A 20797-nucleotide genomic window follows, 5' to 3' on the forward strand; every position below is an offset into this window, starting at 1 on the left:
AAAGATGCTGAACTGGTGCTTCCCCAGCCCACCACACACAATCTTAATATAACATTACAAGCAGAGCAGACTTTCTGAAGTGGTCTGCTTTGTCAGTAAGTATTTTTAAAGGTTAATTAGGGCAACATTATAGAACCAATTGGAGAAAAAATAAAACCTTGATTGCATTGCAAACACTTAAACAATTACCTCTTCAAATAACATTTTAAAACCACTAACCTTTACCTAGTATGGTCAAGTAGATCATTAAAATGCAGCAATCTAAAAATCAAAATAACTATTACAAATAAAAATTTGCTTTTGTGAATAGCTACACAAACAGATGTATTTCTTTTTAACAATTATAAACAAAACAGTCTAATTTAGACTCCAGTACAGCATTAACAGTTCAAACTTTAAGATGTTGAACAATCCTTTTCCACTTCAGTGCAGTGTAGGAAGAATAGCACACGTTAAAGTTTGTTACGAAAATAGAGTTTATTAAAAACACATCCCTATTGTTTTGAGGAGCTTTCACCGTTACCTTTTCTTAAATTAAAAAAAAAAAAAATAGAAAGCACTTCTACTTCTGATTTGTAAACTTTTTAAAGTCAAAACTTTAAAAAAGTTACAGCAAAAATGGGTAATATTCATATCTTCAGTATTTTGTGTTATGTTGACACTATTTTAAATAGAAGGGAAGCAATCAAATTGCTTACAATTCCCCACAAACTACTGAGGGGCTGTGGTATAGCAGAAGCAAATATAATACAGCAGTACTGTACAACTCTAAAGCTCTACACTCCATTAAATGTCACTGTCACGTTTTTGACAAATTCCAGTCTCTAGCGAGGAGCCTCTACAACTGAGCCGGTATCCTTTTCGGCTTGCTCAACAGATGAGGTAGCCTCAGATGTTAACTCTTCATCAGGTTTTACACCTGTAGGTTCAGACTCCCCTTTATTAAGTTCTGAAACAATGTCTGCATTTTCCACTTTGCCACTATGAGATTCATGGTTTTTGTCACCATCTGCCCTGTCTGTCAGCTCAGGTTTTTCCTTTCCTCGATTTTCTTCCTTGTCTCTACGAGACTCCCTATCTCTAGAATCTCTCTCTCTGTCTCGGTGTCCACTGGACCGTCTATTTCTCTCCTCCAAGTCTCTATGTCTATCACGTTCAGGACTTCTTCTTCCCCATTCTCTCCTTTCGCGATTACCAAGTCGCTCATGATCTCTATCATCGTTGCGGTTACCATAGCGCTCACGCTCATTTTCTACCCGGTTTCCAAAAGACCTCCTTCCAAACCTTTCCTGGTCTCTATTAGGAGTGAATGTCTGCCTATCATTCCTAAACTGCCTTCCATCTCTATTATCTTCAGGCCCACCTGGTCCTCCAACTCCTGGTATCCCACCAGGCCTGACAAAGTGACCAGGTGGTGGAAAAGGGTTTTTCATTCCATGTGGTGGAGGCATTCCAAAGCTCCCTGGTCCTGGAGGTGGACCTCTGTGCAACATATGGGGAGGCATGTGCCGAGGTGGCATCAAGGGAAACCGTTGTAGATGAGGTGGTGGCATTCCTGGAGGTCGCTGGAGTGGTATTAAACCAGGCCGTGCACCAAGGAGGCCAGTAGATGGTGCCTGTAGCCCGATCACAGGAGCAGGTGGCGTAACCCCTTGAGTACCTGCAAACCAAAAAAAGTAAATCTGTTATAAAAAGACCATAACCTCAGAGTCTCTTATGAAAGTTACCCCCTTAAAGCTTATAAAAAACAGTAGGGTTAGGAAGGCTGGACAAATCAGAACTGCTTGCATACTATTTGAATTTTATTCACTCCTTGTAGTTTCAGTCTCATAAATACACATCTGCCATATACTAAACACTGTAAAAGAACACACCATTTTTTAAATAGAGATTGTGTCGATAAATTTGCATAAAAATAGTTAATACTAAATAGTATTTTTGTTTTTCATAGTCTACCTTCAAAGCCTGGCAGCTGCTACTGTGCAGGAGAGAGACTGAAGTGGGCTGTTTATCTCCACCTCCCTGCACGGCTCTGGCTACACCTCCAACTTCCTAGCAATTTATATTCCACATTTCACAACTGCTGCAGCACCTTCCCCACTATCCAGACTGCAAAGTGTAGTTAAAGGAGCAGGAGAAAAGTTAAATTAATACCCAACTGAAAATAGCTAAGATTAGAATTTAGGCAGGAGGGAGAGTTGGAGTGAATGGGGGAGGGGCAGCAGGTGCAGAATAACTTCCTGAGACGGGGGTGTGGCCAGTACTGGGGACCTGGGCAGGTGGTGAGAGTAGATACAACTCACTTTACTTTGTTCTTTAAGGTGGCAACTGCCAGGTGTTGGCCAAATTTTAACCTTTAAATTACTTTATAGCAGTCTCGCTCAACTGTTTTTCATTCTTAAATCTGGGCTCTATTTGAATGCTGTGATCAGATATAAGGAAAAAGTATAAAACTTGAGAACACCCCACTAGAGCAGGCTCAATCCTGAGCTTCTTTACATCCATACGCTCCATACCTGGGAGTCCAAAAAAGAGCAGACTGCAAGAACCGTCACAGCCAAGTATTTAAAACATGTACTGTGGGAGTTTATCTTGCACAGTTCCATTTGTTTACAGTTGATAACATGGCTGGCCCGTTATTTAGCTTTTATATGCATCTACAACCCCAGCCCTATGACTCATTTCAGTCACTTCTGTATTCTGCTCATTGAGAAGCTGGTCTGAAAATACTTCTTTAAAGCTAGAAACTGATGTAGGTATTTTACAAAAATGTTTTTACTTCAAGGGAAAGGAACCTCCAGGACTCAACTTTAATCAGAATATTGGCAGGATTTCATTCAGCATAACACATGTAAATTGATCTTAATCTGTCTCATTAATTATTTTGTTTTTAAACTTTTATCATGAAGATAATAGATTTTATTCATAAAAACAGTCACAGGAAAGTTAGACTAAGTGAACATAAAGCTAACAACGCAACTTATAGATGTTTTGAGATTGCTCTTCCAGGGGAGACAAATAAGCAGAAACCTTAACCAAAAGCCATATATTACATTTTTAAATTACTTAAGAGTACCACTACAGAAGGCCTGAATTTTAAAGCCACTGTTGTGAGCAGAGGGAAAAAGACACATCAAGTGATCTCTCCCCCGTTTCACATCCCTCAACTCCATTTCAGCTACAGTATCAACTCAATTCAGTGTGAATCTGACTATATTTAGTCCTCTCCCCCTGCCCCAGGTAAACATGACATGTTTAATGATCAGTAGTGTGTAATGCTTTCCCAAGAACAATCTCTCATCTCACAGTACCCAGTCTTGTTTCCAGTTATGATAACTAAATTTAGATTAAATTCCTTGGAACTAGGGTCATCCATCTCTGACACCTAGCACTATGGTATCTTCCTTACTTATAGCATGGATATTAAAGGCTCTAGATAGCAAGAGTCTACTGCAGGAATGATAAAGAAGCTGGCTGTTGTACTGGTCCATGGTACGGTGGTCCATCTTCTTGCCTTCTTCTCCAACCAGATACTTTAACTACAGAGTTTGATACTGTGACATTCTTGATAAAGAATCCACCAGTAAAAGCTAGCTTGAGTTGTGTTTTTTTTGTCTCCCAAAGAAGGGTATTTTGATAACCTCTTCACCATATCATTCTTGTAATTGTGCCTATTATGATCTGGTTTATGAACAAACTAAGCTCATGAGACTCCATTTTCTCATATTTGTACAATGCTCAGCACATAGTCAATACATGCTAATACATATTTTATTCTTCTTAAATGTCAAAGAATGCCTGAGAGTCAAAGTAGGTGAGGTAATATCTTTTATTGGACCAACTTCTGTTGGTGGAAGGGACAAGCTTTTGAGTTTCACTAAGCTCTTCTTTGGGACCACTTAAAATGAAGTGCGCAATTCAGGGTTAGCAGGCAGTAGTGTGTGTAGTCTATGGTTGGTTGTTTATATTGTGAGGCAAAGTTACTGCATAGAGAATAAATGTGACAAATAAAAAACTATCTAAATCTGTGATGTAATGAGTTTAAAAAGGCAGGTAGATGCCTTGGGTTTATATTTGGCATAGGACAGATGAGAGTACATTGAAACAAACTTTAGAAACATTAATATGACAAGAAAAAATTTAATTCCATTTTTGAAGTCTTGGTTGCTCATTAATTTCTCATCCTCAGCACACTGAAAATGCAGTGGTGTCTATCCCACCCCCAGTCTTCTCACGGTGTAAGAACATAAAACGGTCAGCAAGTTCCTTTCTTTCCAGCTTGGACCAACTCATCATCCCAGAGTAGTTGAATAGATTTCACTGTAAGTGAAGCGTCTTGGATGTTTTAGCCTTGCACCATACAAGGTTAGGCTATAGAATTTCTTTACTGAATTGACTCAAGCATTAGACTAATTTTACTCTAAGCCTAAAGTCCATAAATTACATATCTAAGTTTACTGACAAGTGCTAAATAAAAATTAGAACACTACTCTGATTGTACACACAACTTTTGATATAATTTACTTTGTAATCCTTTGGGGTAGAAACAGGATTTCAATGTCAAACTGTTAATCATCAAATGTGAAAAGAAGTACCAAAGCTCCCACTACAAACATTTGACCTTGTAAGCAACATGTGAGTTATTTAAAAAAAAAAAAAAAAACACCCACAACCCCACCCACACTTAAGTGTCCACCAGTAATTGTGTAGGTAGTCATGAAAATTTACCTGCCCTGGAATAAGATCTACTTGCCCATCCATGACTATTGACAGTGGTGAAAAATCACATCTTAACCACACAGATTTATTGTAATTTTTTTTGTTAATAATTGGTTTAAATTACATATAGCCATTTATAACTCTCCAGATGGGTTAACTACATGCTTCATTCTGCATCTCTTAGCTAGAACATGGCTTGTACTCATAACAGACATTAATTGCCATTATTATATGAGGAATATGTGAGGAGTCAGATTTCATTCATGCAACACATAGGGACAAAAAATATTAATGGCCTACATAGCTTTTACCAGCAATATATATTAAGGTGCTTTTAAAAGTATACAACACAAAGAGCTCAGCAATAAAATGTATTTGAAATATGTTCTTCAACAAGAAACATGGATGTTGCTAGTGTTACACGTAGTATCAAAAGCTGCTTTTGTGATACTCCGCTTCATTCATAGATGAGCTATGCCTCAAAATGCTGTAATTGCCTTGTTTTGTATAAGCAGCTTTAGGCCAGGGTTTGTCAGATATAATATACTAAAACAGTTAATATAGTCATTTTAATATACTTGTAATGAATGATAAAGCTAGATTTCTAGGCCAATGTAATTCCACTTCTGTTCAGCTCCTCCCAGCAGTTTTTACAAATCCACATGTTTCTTTTTGGTAGGTTTAGCATTTGTAACTCTAAAGTAGCTAAAAAATATTACATTTGTTTTAAAAACCAAACTCTGGACAATATTCAGTCCAAAGTCCAGTGTAACTTTATCCATTTTTGCTCCAAAACACACCCTCTTCTGGAGATCTGTTAGGATGACATATAAATATTGAGATTCAAAATTCTGGGACATTGTTAGACCATCAGCAGGTCAAATGTTTAAGATGGAGGCTATTGCTAAGATTTCAAAATGTTTAATTTCCAACAACTATCAGATTTTGCATTGCAAATCTCTGATAAGATCTTAACACTGCTCACCATAAAATTGGAAAATTAAATACTGTCATGAAATCCATGAAAATGGTGCTGCACGGCAAAAATTTCTAAATGATGTAAACAGTCATTTCCTCCCAACTTCACTATTTCCTTTATTATAATTTTATGCACAATTTCACTTGACATAGCTTCTTGTGTTTTCAAGATTGAGTCCATGTCTGAAACCAAGAAGTTTTGTTTCTCTCAGTTTTCTATCGTATCCATTAACACAGGCCAAGATTTAAAGAAGCCTGCATGTCTAAATTTAGGCTGTAAATCCATATTTAGGCACCAAAATAATTGGTCTGATTTTCTATAGTGCCAAGCACTCAACAGCTTCCCCAGAAGCCAATGGGAGTCGCTGAATGTTCAGCACTTTTGAAAATCATGGTACTTATTTACGTGTCCAAATACAAACTTCAGAGCCTAACTTTAGGCATCATTTTTAAAAAAAACTTGGTTACCATATCAAGCTTTGGCTACCAATATATAAATTATGTTATTGATTTTATAAAACATTAGTTAGTGAAATCAAAGCATGTCATGTGACTGATTTAAGGTAGAGTTCAATTACAGGAGTGGTGTTTGAGAGCTCTCCCTCCCTTACTGGAATGGGTTACCTAGGGAGGTGATGGAATCTCCATCCTTAGAGGGTTTTAAAGCCCAGCTTGAGAAAGCCATAGCTGGGATGATTTAGTTGGTGTTGGTCCTGCTTTGAGCATGGAATTGGACTAAATGACCTCCTGAAGTCTCTTGAACCCTAATATTCTATGAATTCCACTAGACTTTTCATTTGGTCACTTGTCTTGAGAGTTGGTATTGCTACTACATTAAGGAGAAAAATAAAATGTTTATTGTATTTTTGTAACAATGAGTTATCACAAAAAACTCTAGCAGTACAGTTATGTCACCAGCACAGTGTACATTTTAAAAATAGCCCATAAACTTCCTTTCCTAATTGCCACTTTGTAATACACATTCACTGCTTCTATTTAGCTCAAAATAGAGTTATCTTTTCTCAGAGTGTTTTACTTTATTTTTCTCTATTAACATAGATTACACTAACATGCAGTTACCTCACTGAAGGATGGCAGAGGGTGAGAGAAGAGATATGCACCACACATTTAATATTATCAGGAAGTTGATTATAGCAAAATTTGTTTTAGGGTAGAATGCAAGTGCCAGAGTTGGAATTTTGATGGTCACCAGAACATTTCTACTTATACCAAGTGTGACACAGTATCTCAATTAGCATAAAAAAAAGCCAGGTCAGAGCCTTTTAACAGCCATCTCAAACATATGTTCAATAGTGACATGCCTACTAAAGCTAGAGCATTTGTTCAATAATAAAGTACCACCTAGTGAGTCAAGACCACCACTTCTTGCAGGAGGCAGATCAATGATCACTGGCAGGATCTAAAAATCTGCTTTGCATATGAGAACTTATGACATCACATCCCAAGTTATGTTATGAGCAGTTTGGATGAGACCAAAAACATCAAAGTGAAGTTGTGCTTCTACAGTCTTGCGCAGAATGAGAATACTATCATGAAAGTAGATATGATCAGGAGCATCCACTGAATTAAAGCCACCCTGACATGGTTGTAAAACTTCACTTAATGTTGGGTAAATAAACAGTGCTTTGGATGTTCCATTCCAAAAAAGATATTTTGAAAAGGTGGAAATATTTAGCCACTGTATTGGCTAAAGAGTCAAGGGTGTTTAAACTGGAGAATTATATTAAATGTGATTGGTTGTTAAAATTATTAAAAAACTGCTCTCATATGTAGACATCACACCAAAAAATGTATTTTTTCATTTTGAAGCTAAGTTATCAGCACTTGAACACAGTGGTACAATGACACACTGCTACTAGAATTAGGGCTGTGTATCAATTTTTCTTCCAAGACTACTTTTTTGTAACTTGTACATGAAATAATCTGTGCATCTGAAGGTGAACTATTTGGTTAAATATTATGTTAAGGCCAAAGATCTTCATTATGGAGACTCTCAGTGCACAAAAAGGTCCTTTCAGAAATTAATATTGTACATAAAATTCAGACACAATGTGACTATAAAGGTAATCAGAACCAAAACTGTCTGTTGAGAAGGGAACTATAATGCAGATGTGAACTGGATAGGTGACTGGAGTGACAGAACAAAACGTAACTATGACATCACTGTAAAACAGCATAAGAAAGCTTACAGTAATTAATCCATTTAGAACTCTATATACAATAATACATGTTTTTTTGTAAACCAAACAGATAAATAAGCTTCATTTTAATTTACAAAAATATTAGAAGAAAGACCCTGCCTTTATACAGATTACATTTAAAGTATTCCCAGGCAAGATTATTAGGGTTAGACTTTTATGAACATCTTGTCAGAACAATCTTCTTTCCTTAAATTCCACTGGCTGAGATATGTTCTTCTATGTTGTCCACATCGTTGAAGATCATTTCCCTCCTCCTTCCCCCCCCACCTCAGATCACCCCTAGTTCCTCAGATGGACCTTCATGATGCTCTTGAAAGATTTGAAAATCTTTCCATCTATTTGCTTTCCCACTTCTCTCAATTTTGAAGGCCCAGAAGAAGCTGGATAGGGCCTTCATGTAGAATTTGTCAATGTCTATTCCAAATAGCTACACCTCATATTCAAGAATGAAAGGTTCTATTGTCCAAGGTGTTTGATGCCCCTTGCCTGCTTCTCTCCATGGCAATGGATAGCTAATTGCAGGTGACTGTTTACAGCCTGTTGTATTATCTTCTAATACCCTTCCCATTTTGATAATAATTCAGAAGAGTTATGCAAGGCACTCTACTATCTTAAGTGAAGGAGAACAATTTCTGCTTCCCACCCAGTCTCTTGCTAGTCTAGTGAACAAGAGACCAGGTCTGGTTCTCTCACACAGCAGTACTGAACTCAACCCTCTAGGGCAGGGGTGGCCAACCTGAGCCTGAGAAGGAGCCAGAATTTACCAATGTACATTGCCAAAGAGCCAAAGTAATACGTCAGCAGACCCCAATCAGCTCCCTCCCACCTACTGGCAGCCCCAATCAGTGCCTCCCCCGTCCCTCCAGACCAGCTGTTCTGTGGTGCGCAGGAGGCTCGGGGGTGGGGGTGGGGGGGGGGTGGAGGAGGAGCAAGGGCATGGCAGGCTCAGGGCAGGAAGGGGTGGAGCCAGCGGTTGAGCAGTGAGCACCCCCCGGCACATTGGAATGTTGGTGCCTGTAGCTCCAGCCCCGGAGTCGGTGCCTATACAAGGAGCCGCATATTAACTTCTGAAGAGCCGCATGTGGCTCCGGAGCCACAGGTTGGCCACCCCTGCTCTAGGGGTAATGCACTTTGAATATTGTTTTTTTAAGGGTGCGAGAATTTCAGTTGATTTTCAGTTAGTAAATACAACAAGGATGTTAATTTCTGACTTTTAATTTGTAAAATGCATGCATCTCTTTGTATATATTTATTTCTACTGGTCCTGTGATGTTTTTTTTGTCTCATCTGCATGTTCTTGCATAATTCCTTGGTATATATAATCTCTAATGTAAAAGGGACAGCTATCAACTTGAAATAGTCATTTTTAGTAGTGGCAAAGTAGGGACAGGTATAGTACCTGAAATAAGCCCGCTTGAAAAATTCTGCTTTTACAATAACTTTTCAAAAAATGCTTCTCCCCCCACCCCACTCAGTAAATATCCAGAATGTTGGAATAAACTAATCTGACTGTAAGATCAGCATCACAGTTTTTCCTGTATGCAAAGTACTGTCAATGTATGAAGTTAAACTGATAAAAATGGAGAAACATTTTTCAGTCAATTTCTCTAAGCTCTTTCACATGTAAACACAGCAATTAAAAAGATTCAGAAATGTTTTGATTTTTTTAAAAGCTGACAATGTCACTTGAATTTATTTTCCTTTATGAAGTTGGTTTTCACTTCACTAAATAAAATCCCTTATATACAAAGTCAAACAGCAAACAGTACAATACTCTAATAAATTTAATTGTTTTGAGTAAGATCTAGGTTATACATTATGGTACCATTACCAAACAGATTAAAAAAAACCCACATTTTTATATTGAGTCAGTTATTTAAAAAAAAAATCGAGACATCAAGATGTCCACATGCCTTGACTGAATAACCAAGTGATCTTATCACTATAACCACCATCCTCTCTCAAGCCACACCTCCCTACAGTTTGTTATCCCCCACTTGTCACACTGGACTAGATTTTCACAAGTGAACACTGATTTTGAATGTCCACTTAGAGGCACCTTAAAGCAGCCTGATTTTCAGAGGGCGTGTGCTCAGCACTTTCTGAAAATCAGGTCTCTTCAAGTTATCTCAATTTTTGAGCTTCCAAGTGAGAGCCTCCAAAAAAAAAATCACTAATCACCTTTAAATATCTTGGCCACCATGTCCACTATGAGATTTTTCAGGGTAAGGTTCATGTCCTTCTACTTCTGTAACGCACTTAGCAAATTTCTGGACACTATTCTAAATAATGTTATCCTTTTATATCATGCATGCCAAGCTCTTCTTTGTAAACTCCCACAACCAAATTTAAAAGATGGTTTGCTGCAATACAAGTATTTTATTTTATTGTAATCAATCTGAAAATTAGAGCAGACTTTTGAGTGCATATGTGATAAAATGACCCATACTGGTAGAAACAAGTAAGGGGTATGTGAAAGACATTCTTAACATACCCGTAGAAAACTAAATTGCCTTTACAATCTGCATGTATTCACATGTACTTAAAAAATAAATAATCAATCAAGTAAACCAACTTTGGTATGTACAAATCTAATATGTTTTCAAATCTCTTCTTCTATAATGTAAATATTTATTAAGATTTAACACTTAAGAGATCATGTACCACAGGCAGTTACTAAAGCTTTGCATACAACAGAGCTAGGTCAAGACAATATATATAAAATTACCATTTTTGTAGACAAAAATAATATACCAATTGTTCAGATTTTTTAAAATTTATTTTCAGGAAAATAGCACTCTTTCAATGGATGTGTACAATTTCCTCCATGCACACAAAATTCGAGCTTAGAGCACAGATCATGCCATATGACCAAACACCTGGATGTCAAAGATAATTGCTAAATTAAAAGTCTTATTTGGATGAGTGTACATATTTGCTGGAACAGTCTAAACATTAGACTGAGTCAGTCAGTCCCAAACTTTATCCAAGATTTAGAATTAGATTAACAATATAGGGTCTTCATTTATGAGGAAACAGAAGACAAAATTAAAGTTTAAATGCTTGTTCTAGACCAAGGCAAATGTATAAAAAGGCCAGTACTGGCCATACATAAACAAGACAGAACTTTCAGTACACAGCTTGCTCTGAACTGTGTTAGTTTCCCATACATTTTAAATAGATAACAAGGAAAGAAGCATAAACCTCCTAGTTTACTTAAAAAAAAAAAAACACAACAACAAAAAACACCCTGTTTCTTAAACAAACTGAGTATAAATTGAAAAATATGCAAACAATAAAAAATGAACTTACCAAGAAGTGAAATAGGTTGGGTGACAGGTGGAGGTATGTTAGTAGGTGCTACAGGTGGTGGAACAGTCCCAAATATTTTGGAACCATCACCAGTTTCAGCATTCCCTCTCGATCCAGAAACCACAGTTGGAATGGGATTTCCAATAGATAAGTCTTTTGTAGTGTCTTCATTTATGCCAGCCACAGTAGCTGAGGAACAATTACATTAATATATGAAAAGTTAGATGTAATTTTTCCTCCATACATCTAATTCCTTCTCTCTATAGTCCCCTTAATCAGTGTAGACACACACACACACACACACACACTTACAATTTGGGATGCTTATTCCTGGAGTGTGAGGAACAGATACTGGAGGGGTTATAGGAGGTGGCGGTCCAGGAGGAAGAAAACCTATATGAACAAACACAAAAATTGACAAATTTTAACACTGTGTACTTTTAGATCATGTTTTAGTGCAGACACTTTTAATGGTTATAAGTTTAAATCAAAGTATATTCTCTAGAAGTACTTAATATACCTGGGGGCAAATGCATTGGATTGAATCCAGGTCGCAAAAATGGAGGTGGTGGTGGTACACCAGGGCCAAACCCAGGAGGAGGGATCCCTAAAGGAGCCGTGAAAGTAGGCGGCTGAAGTGCACCAACTACAGGTGGACCTGATGGATGTGGTGGAACCGATGGATGTGGTGGAACCTACAAAGGAAGGAAGGAAGAGTTAGCCTTAAAACCACATGCATTTGGTGAGAAATAATCTGCTGTGCTTACTTTGTTAGACAAGACAAAGTAAGAAATTTACTGTCAAAACTGAAATTGATCACAGATGGCTGTGATTTTACTCAAACACTGGAGAACACACAAAACACCATCAGATTAAATTGCAGTTCTGCTCTGAAAAGTGACTAGATAAAAATGGCACCTTATAAATAAGGATACGATTTGGTCACGGATTCCGTTGCATCTGAGTAGGTATTTTTTACTCCTAATAGCACTGGAGACCCATGATAGCTCTTGATTTAACTGAACTGTATTCCTTAGAACATAAGAACCACCATACTGGGTCAGACCAATGGTCTATCTACAACAGCATCCTGTCTTCCGACAGTGACCAATGCCAGGTGCTTCAGAGAAGGAATGAAACAGGGCAATTGCACAAGAAGGGAAGACCCAGCTCAACTCTCAGATCCTAAGCTGAGTTTGCATGAGTTATCTATCAGAGATGATGTCTTTTTGCCATAAAATAAGCAAATCTGATATGGAGATTGAGAGGAACATACAACCCCATCCCACCATTCTCATAACAACTTTTTTTTAAATATAATTTTGTTTTTCAGAGCGGACTTGAATTTATTTTCATTTAAGTTTAGACTCTGCCTGAAATATGCCTCAACATAATATTTCCTATTTTAAAATGTTATAAAGTTAGTTTTAATTTACATTTCCTTCCTGTTGTGTGTATTGTTTTGGTTATATTTCTTAGATACAGTCGTTAGTTTTCATAAAGGTGTTATGAGAGTTTTCTGTATTTCCTGCTAGTGTACATGGACATTTTCACTGGAATTTTTCGTGTAAATCAACATCTCATTCATTACATCTGGTTAATGTATCTTATCTGAAAATTAAAATAAAAGGACTTCTGGTGTTTACATATGATAGATGTTTGTCCTCTTTGCTGAGTTTTAATTTAATGCATTAATTTCGTTATTAAAACTAGATCCCAAACATAAGCGAAACAAAACTCTCAGTATATTACACCAAGTAATAAGAGGAGAGCATTTTCTTTTCCCAATTCCCAATAGTAATAGCCATGATACTACTAAAACATACTGAAGATGTAAGTTTTAAAAAGGCTGCCTCATTAATTGAGAGACCTAAAAAGATCTCTAATGGATCATTTGGAAGACTACATATAATTACTGACCAATGGTGGATTTTTGGGTGGTATCTACTTCCTAGAAAGCAGGGGTGGCTCTAGCTTTTTTGCGCCCAAAGCACGGCAGTCAGGCCACCTTTGGTGGCGCGCCTGCCGGAGGTCTGCCAGTCCCGCGCCTTTGGCATACCTGCCGCCGAATTGCTGCCGAAGCTGCAGGACTGGCGGATCTCCCGCAGGCATGCCGCCGAAGGTGGCCTGACTGCCGCCCTTGGAGCGAACGCCAGGCCGCCCCCCAGTGGCTTGCCACCCCAGGCACGCACTTGCTGTGCTGGTGCCTGGAGCTGCCGCTGCTAGAAAGGAATGGAAAAAGGCAAAGCATCTGCTTCAAAGTACTGATTGTAGCCCTAGTCCTTTTTAAAAATGTTTGATACTCAGACAAGAAAATTTAGACTCCATTGATTTAGAAAAAAAATTTCAACTAAGGTAAGTTGTCCATTGCATAACAATGAGTTTCCAAATACCACTATTATTAACTAGTGGACACTAACTACTAAAACAGTTTGTACTTTAAAACTTGACAAAAGAACATTTGAATCACAGAACCATAGGGTTAGAAGAGACCGCAAGGGTCATCTAGTCCAGTGGTTTTCAAACTGCGGGTCATGACCTAGTACTGGGTCACGGAATGCAAGGCACTGTGTCGCAGCGGCTCTGGTCAGAACTGCAGACCAGGCTATTAAAAAGTCCTGTTGGCAGTGCTGCCCGGCTAAGGCAGGCTAGTCCCTACCTGTTCTGACACCTTGCTGTGCCCCGGAAGCAGCCAGCAGCAGGTTCGGCTCCTAGGTAGGGGGGCTCTGCACGTTGCCCCCGCCCTGAGCACCGGCTCCGCACTCTGGAGCTGGGGGGCAGGGAGAGGCGGTGCCTGCAGGCGAGAGCAGCACACCTCTGCCTAGGAGCCGGACCTGCTGGTGTCCACTTCCGGGACGCAGCACAGCACAGTCCGCGGTGCCAGGAGAGGCAGGAAGCCTGCCTTAGCACCCCCATTGCACCACAGCCAACTGAGGTAAGCCCACGTCCCAATCCCCTGCCCCAGCCCTGAGCCCCCTCCAAACCCGGAGCCCCCTCCTGCACCCCAAACCTCTCATCCCCAGCCCCACCCCAGAGCCTGCACCCCCAGCCCAGAGCCCTCTCCCAAACCCCTTATCCCCAGCTCCGTTGGGTCACGGGCATCAATAATTTTCTTCAACTGGGTTGCCAGAAAAAAAGTTTGAAAACCACTGATCTAGTCTAACTCCCTGCCAAGGTGCAGGATTTGCTGTAGGTCTAAACTGATGGCTATCCAGCCCCTTTTTGAAAACCTCCAGTGAAAGAGATTCCATGACTTCCCTAGGGCAGTTTGTTCCATTGACATATTGTTCTTACAGTTAGGAAGCTTTTTCTGAGATTTAATCTAAATCTGCTATGTTGTAGTTTGAACCTTATTGTCTCTTGTCCTGCCCTCTGTGGCAAGAGAGAACAATTTTTCTCCATCTTTCACATGGCAGCCTTTAAAGTATTTGAAGACTGCTGTAGGAGCAGGATTTTATAATTGTACTATGAGAATTAATGTATGATTTGATTTCATCCTGCCAGCCACTCTTTTTGAATAGCAGAAAGGAATGACAGACCAGAACAATCCTTATGACTGATTATGGTCACCCTTTTGTTTTAGGATAAGTTGTAATGTCTACTATGGTTTCCTATATGTATTACAAAATTAGGCACTCTAGTTAAATATATATTTCTTTGTTTTAAGGTTTTAGTAAGTAAGAGAGAGGATCTTGTATTGTATCTATGTTAAGGAGATTAGAGGAATGTTGAGGGCCTGAAGCCCCACTGTGAATTGTTTTAGTTATAAGATTTAGCAAGGCTTGATTTACAATGTATTCTGCTGAATATAAAATACTGCTGTCTGTATACCTTTGAAGGTTTCTGTAAGAGATTGTTTGTGTGAATGAGGAATGCATGCATCAGGAAAAGATAAGGTGTGAAAGCCATCACAAATGTCCAGATGGTCAAGAAAAAGTGAGAGACTTGGAAAGACCAGGAAACATCCATTGTATCCGATGCTAAACATGTTAGCAGCATTGACGACCTCAAGAAGTGAGGCAGGCACCCCCGAAGGCGAGAAAACAAATAGGAGATAACTATGGGAAGCCCAACAATAACCATCAAATGAGAACAGCAGAAAACCCCAAGATTAACACCACTTAAGGACAGGATGACATTGCAAAATGCATTGACTCAAATGGAAATTTACAACTATAAAGCTGGAGTGTTTTGCCATGGAACTATGGGTTCAGTCCTGCAAAGCCTCGGCGCATCGGATCGCGACCAATAGAGCCCAGCTCCACACTCGTGCTCAATCTAACAGGCCATTAGATTGACTCGAGCTACAACAGACTAGTAACTATAAACATCAACTGGCAGGAGTGTGAGTGTGAGAGTGTGTGTGTGTAAAGCATATGCTAACTGTTGTATTTTCAATAAATGCGGCGTATTTGCCTTCTTCTCTATAAAAGATCCCATGTGCTTTGTATAGCATAACACTGCTATCATGTCTCCACTTAACCTCCTCTTTTCCAAACTAAACATACCCAGTTCCTTCAGCCTTTGCTCATATGGCTTGCATTCCATCTCTTTGGTCATTTTTGTCACTTGCTTCTGGATCCTTTCCAGTTTCTCTACATCCTTTCTATACAGCAGTGACCAAAATTGGACACAGTACTCCAGATGAGGCCTAACTAGTGCCAAATAGAGTGGTACTATCACCTCCTGTGACTTACATGCTATGCCTCTGTTAATGCAACCCAAAATTGCATTAGCTGTTTTTGCAACAGCATCACATTTTTGACTCATGTTGAGGTTGTGATCTGTTCTTCCCTAAGTGTAGCACCTTACATTTGTCTTTGTTGAATTTTATTTTGTTATTTATAGCCCAGTTCTCCAATTTATCAAGACCCCTTTGAATTTTAGTTTTGCCTTCAAAGGTTTGCAACCACCCCATCTTTGTCTCATCTGTAAATTTGATCAATATGCTTCTATATCCAGGTCATTAATAAAGATGCTAAATAACACCGGGCCCAGAAAAGATCCCTGTAGAACCCCACTTGAGACCTCCTTCCAATCTGGCATCATTCAATTAATAGTTATTCTTTGCAGTTTAACCAATTATGTATCCATTTAATAGTAGGTCTACAGTGCCCGCATTTCTCCAGCTTACTCATGAGAGTGTTATTTGGGACTGTGTTAAAAGCCTTGAGGAACTCCAGATATATTATGTCCACCGCATTCTCCCTATCCACGAAATCAGTTACCATGTCGAAGATGAAAATCAAGCTGGTTTGGCATGATTTGTTCTTGGTAAATCCATGCTGGCTGCTAGTGATCACTCCATCATCATCATCAAGGTATTTGCAAATGCAATGCTTTATTCATTACTCTAATAGCTTCCCAGGTATTGAGCTCAGGCTGACTGGTCTATAGTTCCCCAGTTCTTCCTTTTCCCCCTTTTAAAAGATGGGCACTACATTAGCCCTTCTCCAGTCTTCCAGGACATCTCCTATCATCCATGAGTTTGCAAATATCGCCAGTGGCACCAAGATTTCTTCAGCTAATTCCTTCAGACCCTGGGGTGAATAGCATCAGGCCCTGCTGACTTGAATTCATTAAATTTAATGAAAAGATCTCTGCCATGTTCTTTACTTATCCCAATCTGCATCTCTTCCCCTTTATTGTCTATGATAACATGAGACTGGATGACTAGCAAAGTTACTGTGTGTGTGAAGACTGGAGCAAAGTAGGCATTGAACTACTCTGCCTTCTTATCTGTTACCAGCACACCACCTTCACGGGCCCGCACCATCCCTGATCTTTCTTTTTTGTCTGATACATCTGTAGGACCCCTTCTTGTTGTCTGTAACATTTCCTGCCAGTTGTAACTTATTTCTTGACTTGGCTTTCCTGACTCTGTCCCTATGTGCTTGTGCTATTTATATGTCTACATCCTTAGTGACATGCCCCTTCCTTTCATTTTCTGTATCTATCCTTTTTGGTTTTTAGGTAGCTGAAAAGCTTCTTGTACAGCCACATTGGTCTCTTGTGCTCTTCTTATTTTTCCTCTGCATCAGAATAGCTTGATGTTGAGCCTCCAATACGGGGGTGGCCAAACTTACTGACCCTCCAAGCCACATATGATAATCTTCAGACGTTTGAGAGCTGTGTGTGCCTGTCATGGCTTGGGGCTTCTGCCATGTGGGGAGGCGCCTTCTGGGGCTCCAGCTCAAGCCCCAAGCCCCAGCAGACATGCCCTGCAGGGCAGAAGCCCCTAATCCCACCACCCTGTCACAGGGCAGAAGGCCCTTTGCTCCCCCATCCCCAATGTCTGGTAGGTGAAGAATTGGGGGGAGGGGGGAGCCTCTGCAAGCAACACTTTAACTGTAAAAGAGCTACATGTGGCTTGCTAGCCATGGTTTGGCCACCCTTGCTCTAGTATTACATCTTTAAGGAACTGCCAGCCCTCTTCAACTTCTTTTCTTCCTAACTGGTCTCTCCATGGGACCTTGCCTACTATTTCTCGGAGTTGACTGAAATCTGCCTTTTTGAAGCCCAGTGTCCTTGTTTTTCTCTTCTCATGTCCTCCTTTCCATTAGAGCTTGAATTCCATCAGATCATTATCACTTCTTCCTAAGTTTCCAACCACCTTTGCATTCATTACTAATTCATCCCTGTTGGTCAAAACCAGATCCAAAATGGATGACCCCCCCTAGTTGTTTCCTGAACAGAAAGGAAACAGTTCTTTCCTGAATCAGAAAGTTGTCCCCTATACATGCTAAGAACTTTCAGGACATATCATGTTTTTCTGTTAGTCTTCCAACAGATATAAGGGAAGTTAAAATCCCCCATTAATACTAGCTCATGTTGTTAACTAATCTCATTACCTGCTTGAAGAATGCCTCATCCACTTTCTCTTCTTGATTTGGTGGTCCATAATACCTCCCACCGTAACATCACTACTATTCTTTTCACTTTTTATCCTCACCCAGATACTCTGAGTAAGACTGCTGCTCATTTCCTCTTGGCCCTTGGAGCAAGTGTATACATTCTTGATGTACAGTGCAACACCACCTCCTTTTTTCCCATACTTATCCTTCTGGAACAAGCTATATCCCTCAATGTTGGTACTCCAATCATGGGAGTTGTTCCACCAAGTCCCTGTAAGGCCAATTAAGTCATAATTTTCTTCACATACCATGACTTCAGTTCATCCTGCTTGTTTCCCATACTCCTTGCATTGGTATACAGGCATCACAAGATATTTCACAGACTGCCCTATTTTTCTTCTTGCCTCTCTAATGCAGTTGTCATTTCTAATCTCTTTTCCAGAATTTAGCCCCTTCCCCTTGTCTTCATTACTTGAGCCTAGATGCGCATTGGCCAGATTTTTGAGATCTAGTTTAAAGCTCTCCCTAGAAGATTAGCCAGACAATGACCAAAGATGCTCTTCCCAGTATTTGATAGATGGAGCTCATCCCAGCAAAATAATCCTCTTTCCTGAAACATCAGCCCATTGTCGGAGAAACCAAAGCTCTCTTGCTGACACCATTTGTGTAGCCACGCATTTACTTCCATGCTTCGATGGTGCCTGCCTAGGCCTTTTCCTTTGACAGGGAGGATGGACGAGAACACCGCTTGCCCTCCAAACTCTTTTATCCTTCTTCCCAGAGCCACGTAGTCTGCAGTGATCTGCTCAAGGTTATTTTTGACGGTATCACTGATGCAGATAAATGGGAAGGTGTAGCAGTCCGAGGCCTTGATGTGTCTCAGCAGACTCTGTCACATCCTGAATTCAGGTTCCAGGCAAGCGGCACACTTCTTGGGATTCCCAGTCCAGATGGCTGATGAATGTCTCCATCCCCCTTAGGAGGGAGTCCCTGACCACCACCACCTTTCTCCTCCACTTGGGAATGATAGTAGTGGAACCCCTATTCTTAGGACAATGTATCCCATGCCTTCCAGTCAACGAGGCTCTCCTTCTGATCCATTCCCTCAGATTACTCAAAGGCATTCTCAACAGTGGTACCTGTACCGAGAGCTTGAAAATGGTTGCTTGCCTCTGTGTTGGAGGTATACCGGTTCCCCTCCTCCTTTTGGAGGTCTCACACTGCCAATTTTCTTCACTGCTCTTCAGTCCCCCCTGCACTGCCTTCTCTGATTCTTCAGAATGCTGTGTCTACAGTACCAAATCCTGACTTTTATTCCGGAAGTCTTCATTTTCTCTGATGCAAAGCAGGATCGCTACTTCGGCCTCCAGTCCTTTAACCTTTTCTTCCAGTAGGGAGACTGGCTTGCACTTCATACAGATGAAGTCGCTTCTATCCTCCAGGAGAAAACCAAACAGGTCGCAATAGTTGATACATTACAAGGAAGAAAATATGGGTAGTGAGGTATCAAGAGCCTCTTCAGACCATGTTTTTCTTGTTTCCGGAAGCCTGAAAGGCAAAAACTCTGTGCTCTCTCCCTAGGAGAACTCCAAGGCAAACTCTTTGTGTTTGCTTCTTCTCGGTTCATTGCTCCCTAGGTTCGTGACTGGCTGCCTTTTTATAAGCTGTATTGCTTCAGCGCACAGAGAGAGGATATCTCATTCCTACTTGTAGGTTGCATGACACAGATTGACTTGTCCCTGATGAGAGGCAGAAAATGAAGGCAGGAACTCCTGACTGCCCTGAGTTCCAATAGGTTGATGGTCACTTCAAGAAACCAGTCTTCACATCTGCCTTGGAGCTCTCGCTCCCAACAGGGATGCATCCACTGTTACAGTGACTGTCAGGATCACTAACAGGGATGGCTTCCCAGCAAGGGAAGCACACTTTGAACCCTGGTGAGCCTGGCATGCCCTTCCAAGGAAAGGAAGTCTCTCCAGAGGGAGGACAGAGGAACAAAACTAATCCTTTCAATTACTAAACTAAAAAACTAAACTAAATAATCAGGGAGAAAAAAACATCCAAGGCACGCTCAAGGTGGACATACTAAAGCGCCATCTCAGGCCAAGGCAGTTGAGAAGGAAGTATAGTTGGTTCACCCAGGCAGCCCTCTATAGCCTTGGGGTGGGGCATGAGATTGTGTAGGGTGCATGCACGGGCTGAATTGACATAGCTAATGAAAGTCTCAGACTGAAGGCATATGCAGTGCATGCACACCTGAAGCAGAGCACCCATAGGGACACTCCTCAAAGAAGCAGCATTACTGCACCATAACAATAGATTTTTCTAAACTTTTAGTGAAGTACTCAAAGGCCAACTCAGTGAAGTATCGAAAACACTAATTTTTGTTCAAAGTCTACTGGGTGAGGTTATCATCTGTATTCAGTTTCTTAGACATAGACTTGCGTGTTCTATTTTATTTTGCTTGGTAATTCACTTTGTTCTGTCTGCTATTACTTGGAACCACTTAAATCCTACTTTCTGTATTTAATAAAATCACTTTTTACTTATTAATTAATCCAGAATACGTATTAATGCCTGGGGGGAGGGGGAGAGAAACAGTTGTGCATATCTCTCTATCAGTGTTATAGAAGGCAAACAATTTGAGTTTACCCTGCATAAGCTTTATACAGGGTAAAATGGATTTATTTGGGTTTAGACCCCATTGGGAGT

General features: G+C 40.1%; 1 protein-coding gene across 2 annotated transcripts in view; it reads right to left on the minus strand.

The window, feature by feature from the left end:
* Nucleotides 1-458: 458 nt before the first annotated feature.
* Nucleotides 459-20797, minus strand: part of SCAF4 (SR-related CTD associated factor 4) — a 74250-nt gene continuing 53911 nt past the window's right edge. For both annotated transcript variants that reach the window (XM_005283907.5, XM_024102770.3), the window contains exons 17-20: nt 11752-11926; nt 11544-11624; nt 11232-11420; nt 459-1660 (exon numbers count right to left, since the gene is read on the minus strand). In XM_005283907.5, the coding sequence (XP_005283964.1) occupies nt 825-1660; nt 11232-11420; nt 11544-11624; nt 11752-11926 (1281 nt within the window). In that variant the 3' untranslated portion in view covers nt 459-824. The remainder of the gene's footprint in view (nt 1661-11231; nt 11421-11543; nt 11625-11751; nt 11927-20797) is intronic.

This window comes from Chrysemys picta, chromosome 1 (assembly GCF_011386835.1).
Source record: "Chrysemys picta bellii isolate R12L10 chromosome 1, ASM1138683v2, whole genome shotgun sequence".
In the NCBI taxonomy this organism is placed as follows: domain Eukaryota; kingdom Metazoa; phylum Chordata; order Testudines; family Emydidae; genus Chrysemys; species Chrysemys picta.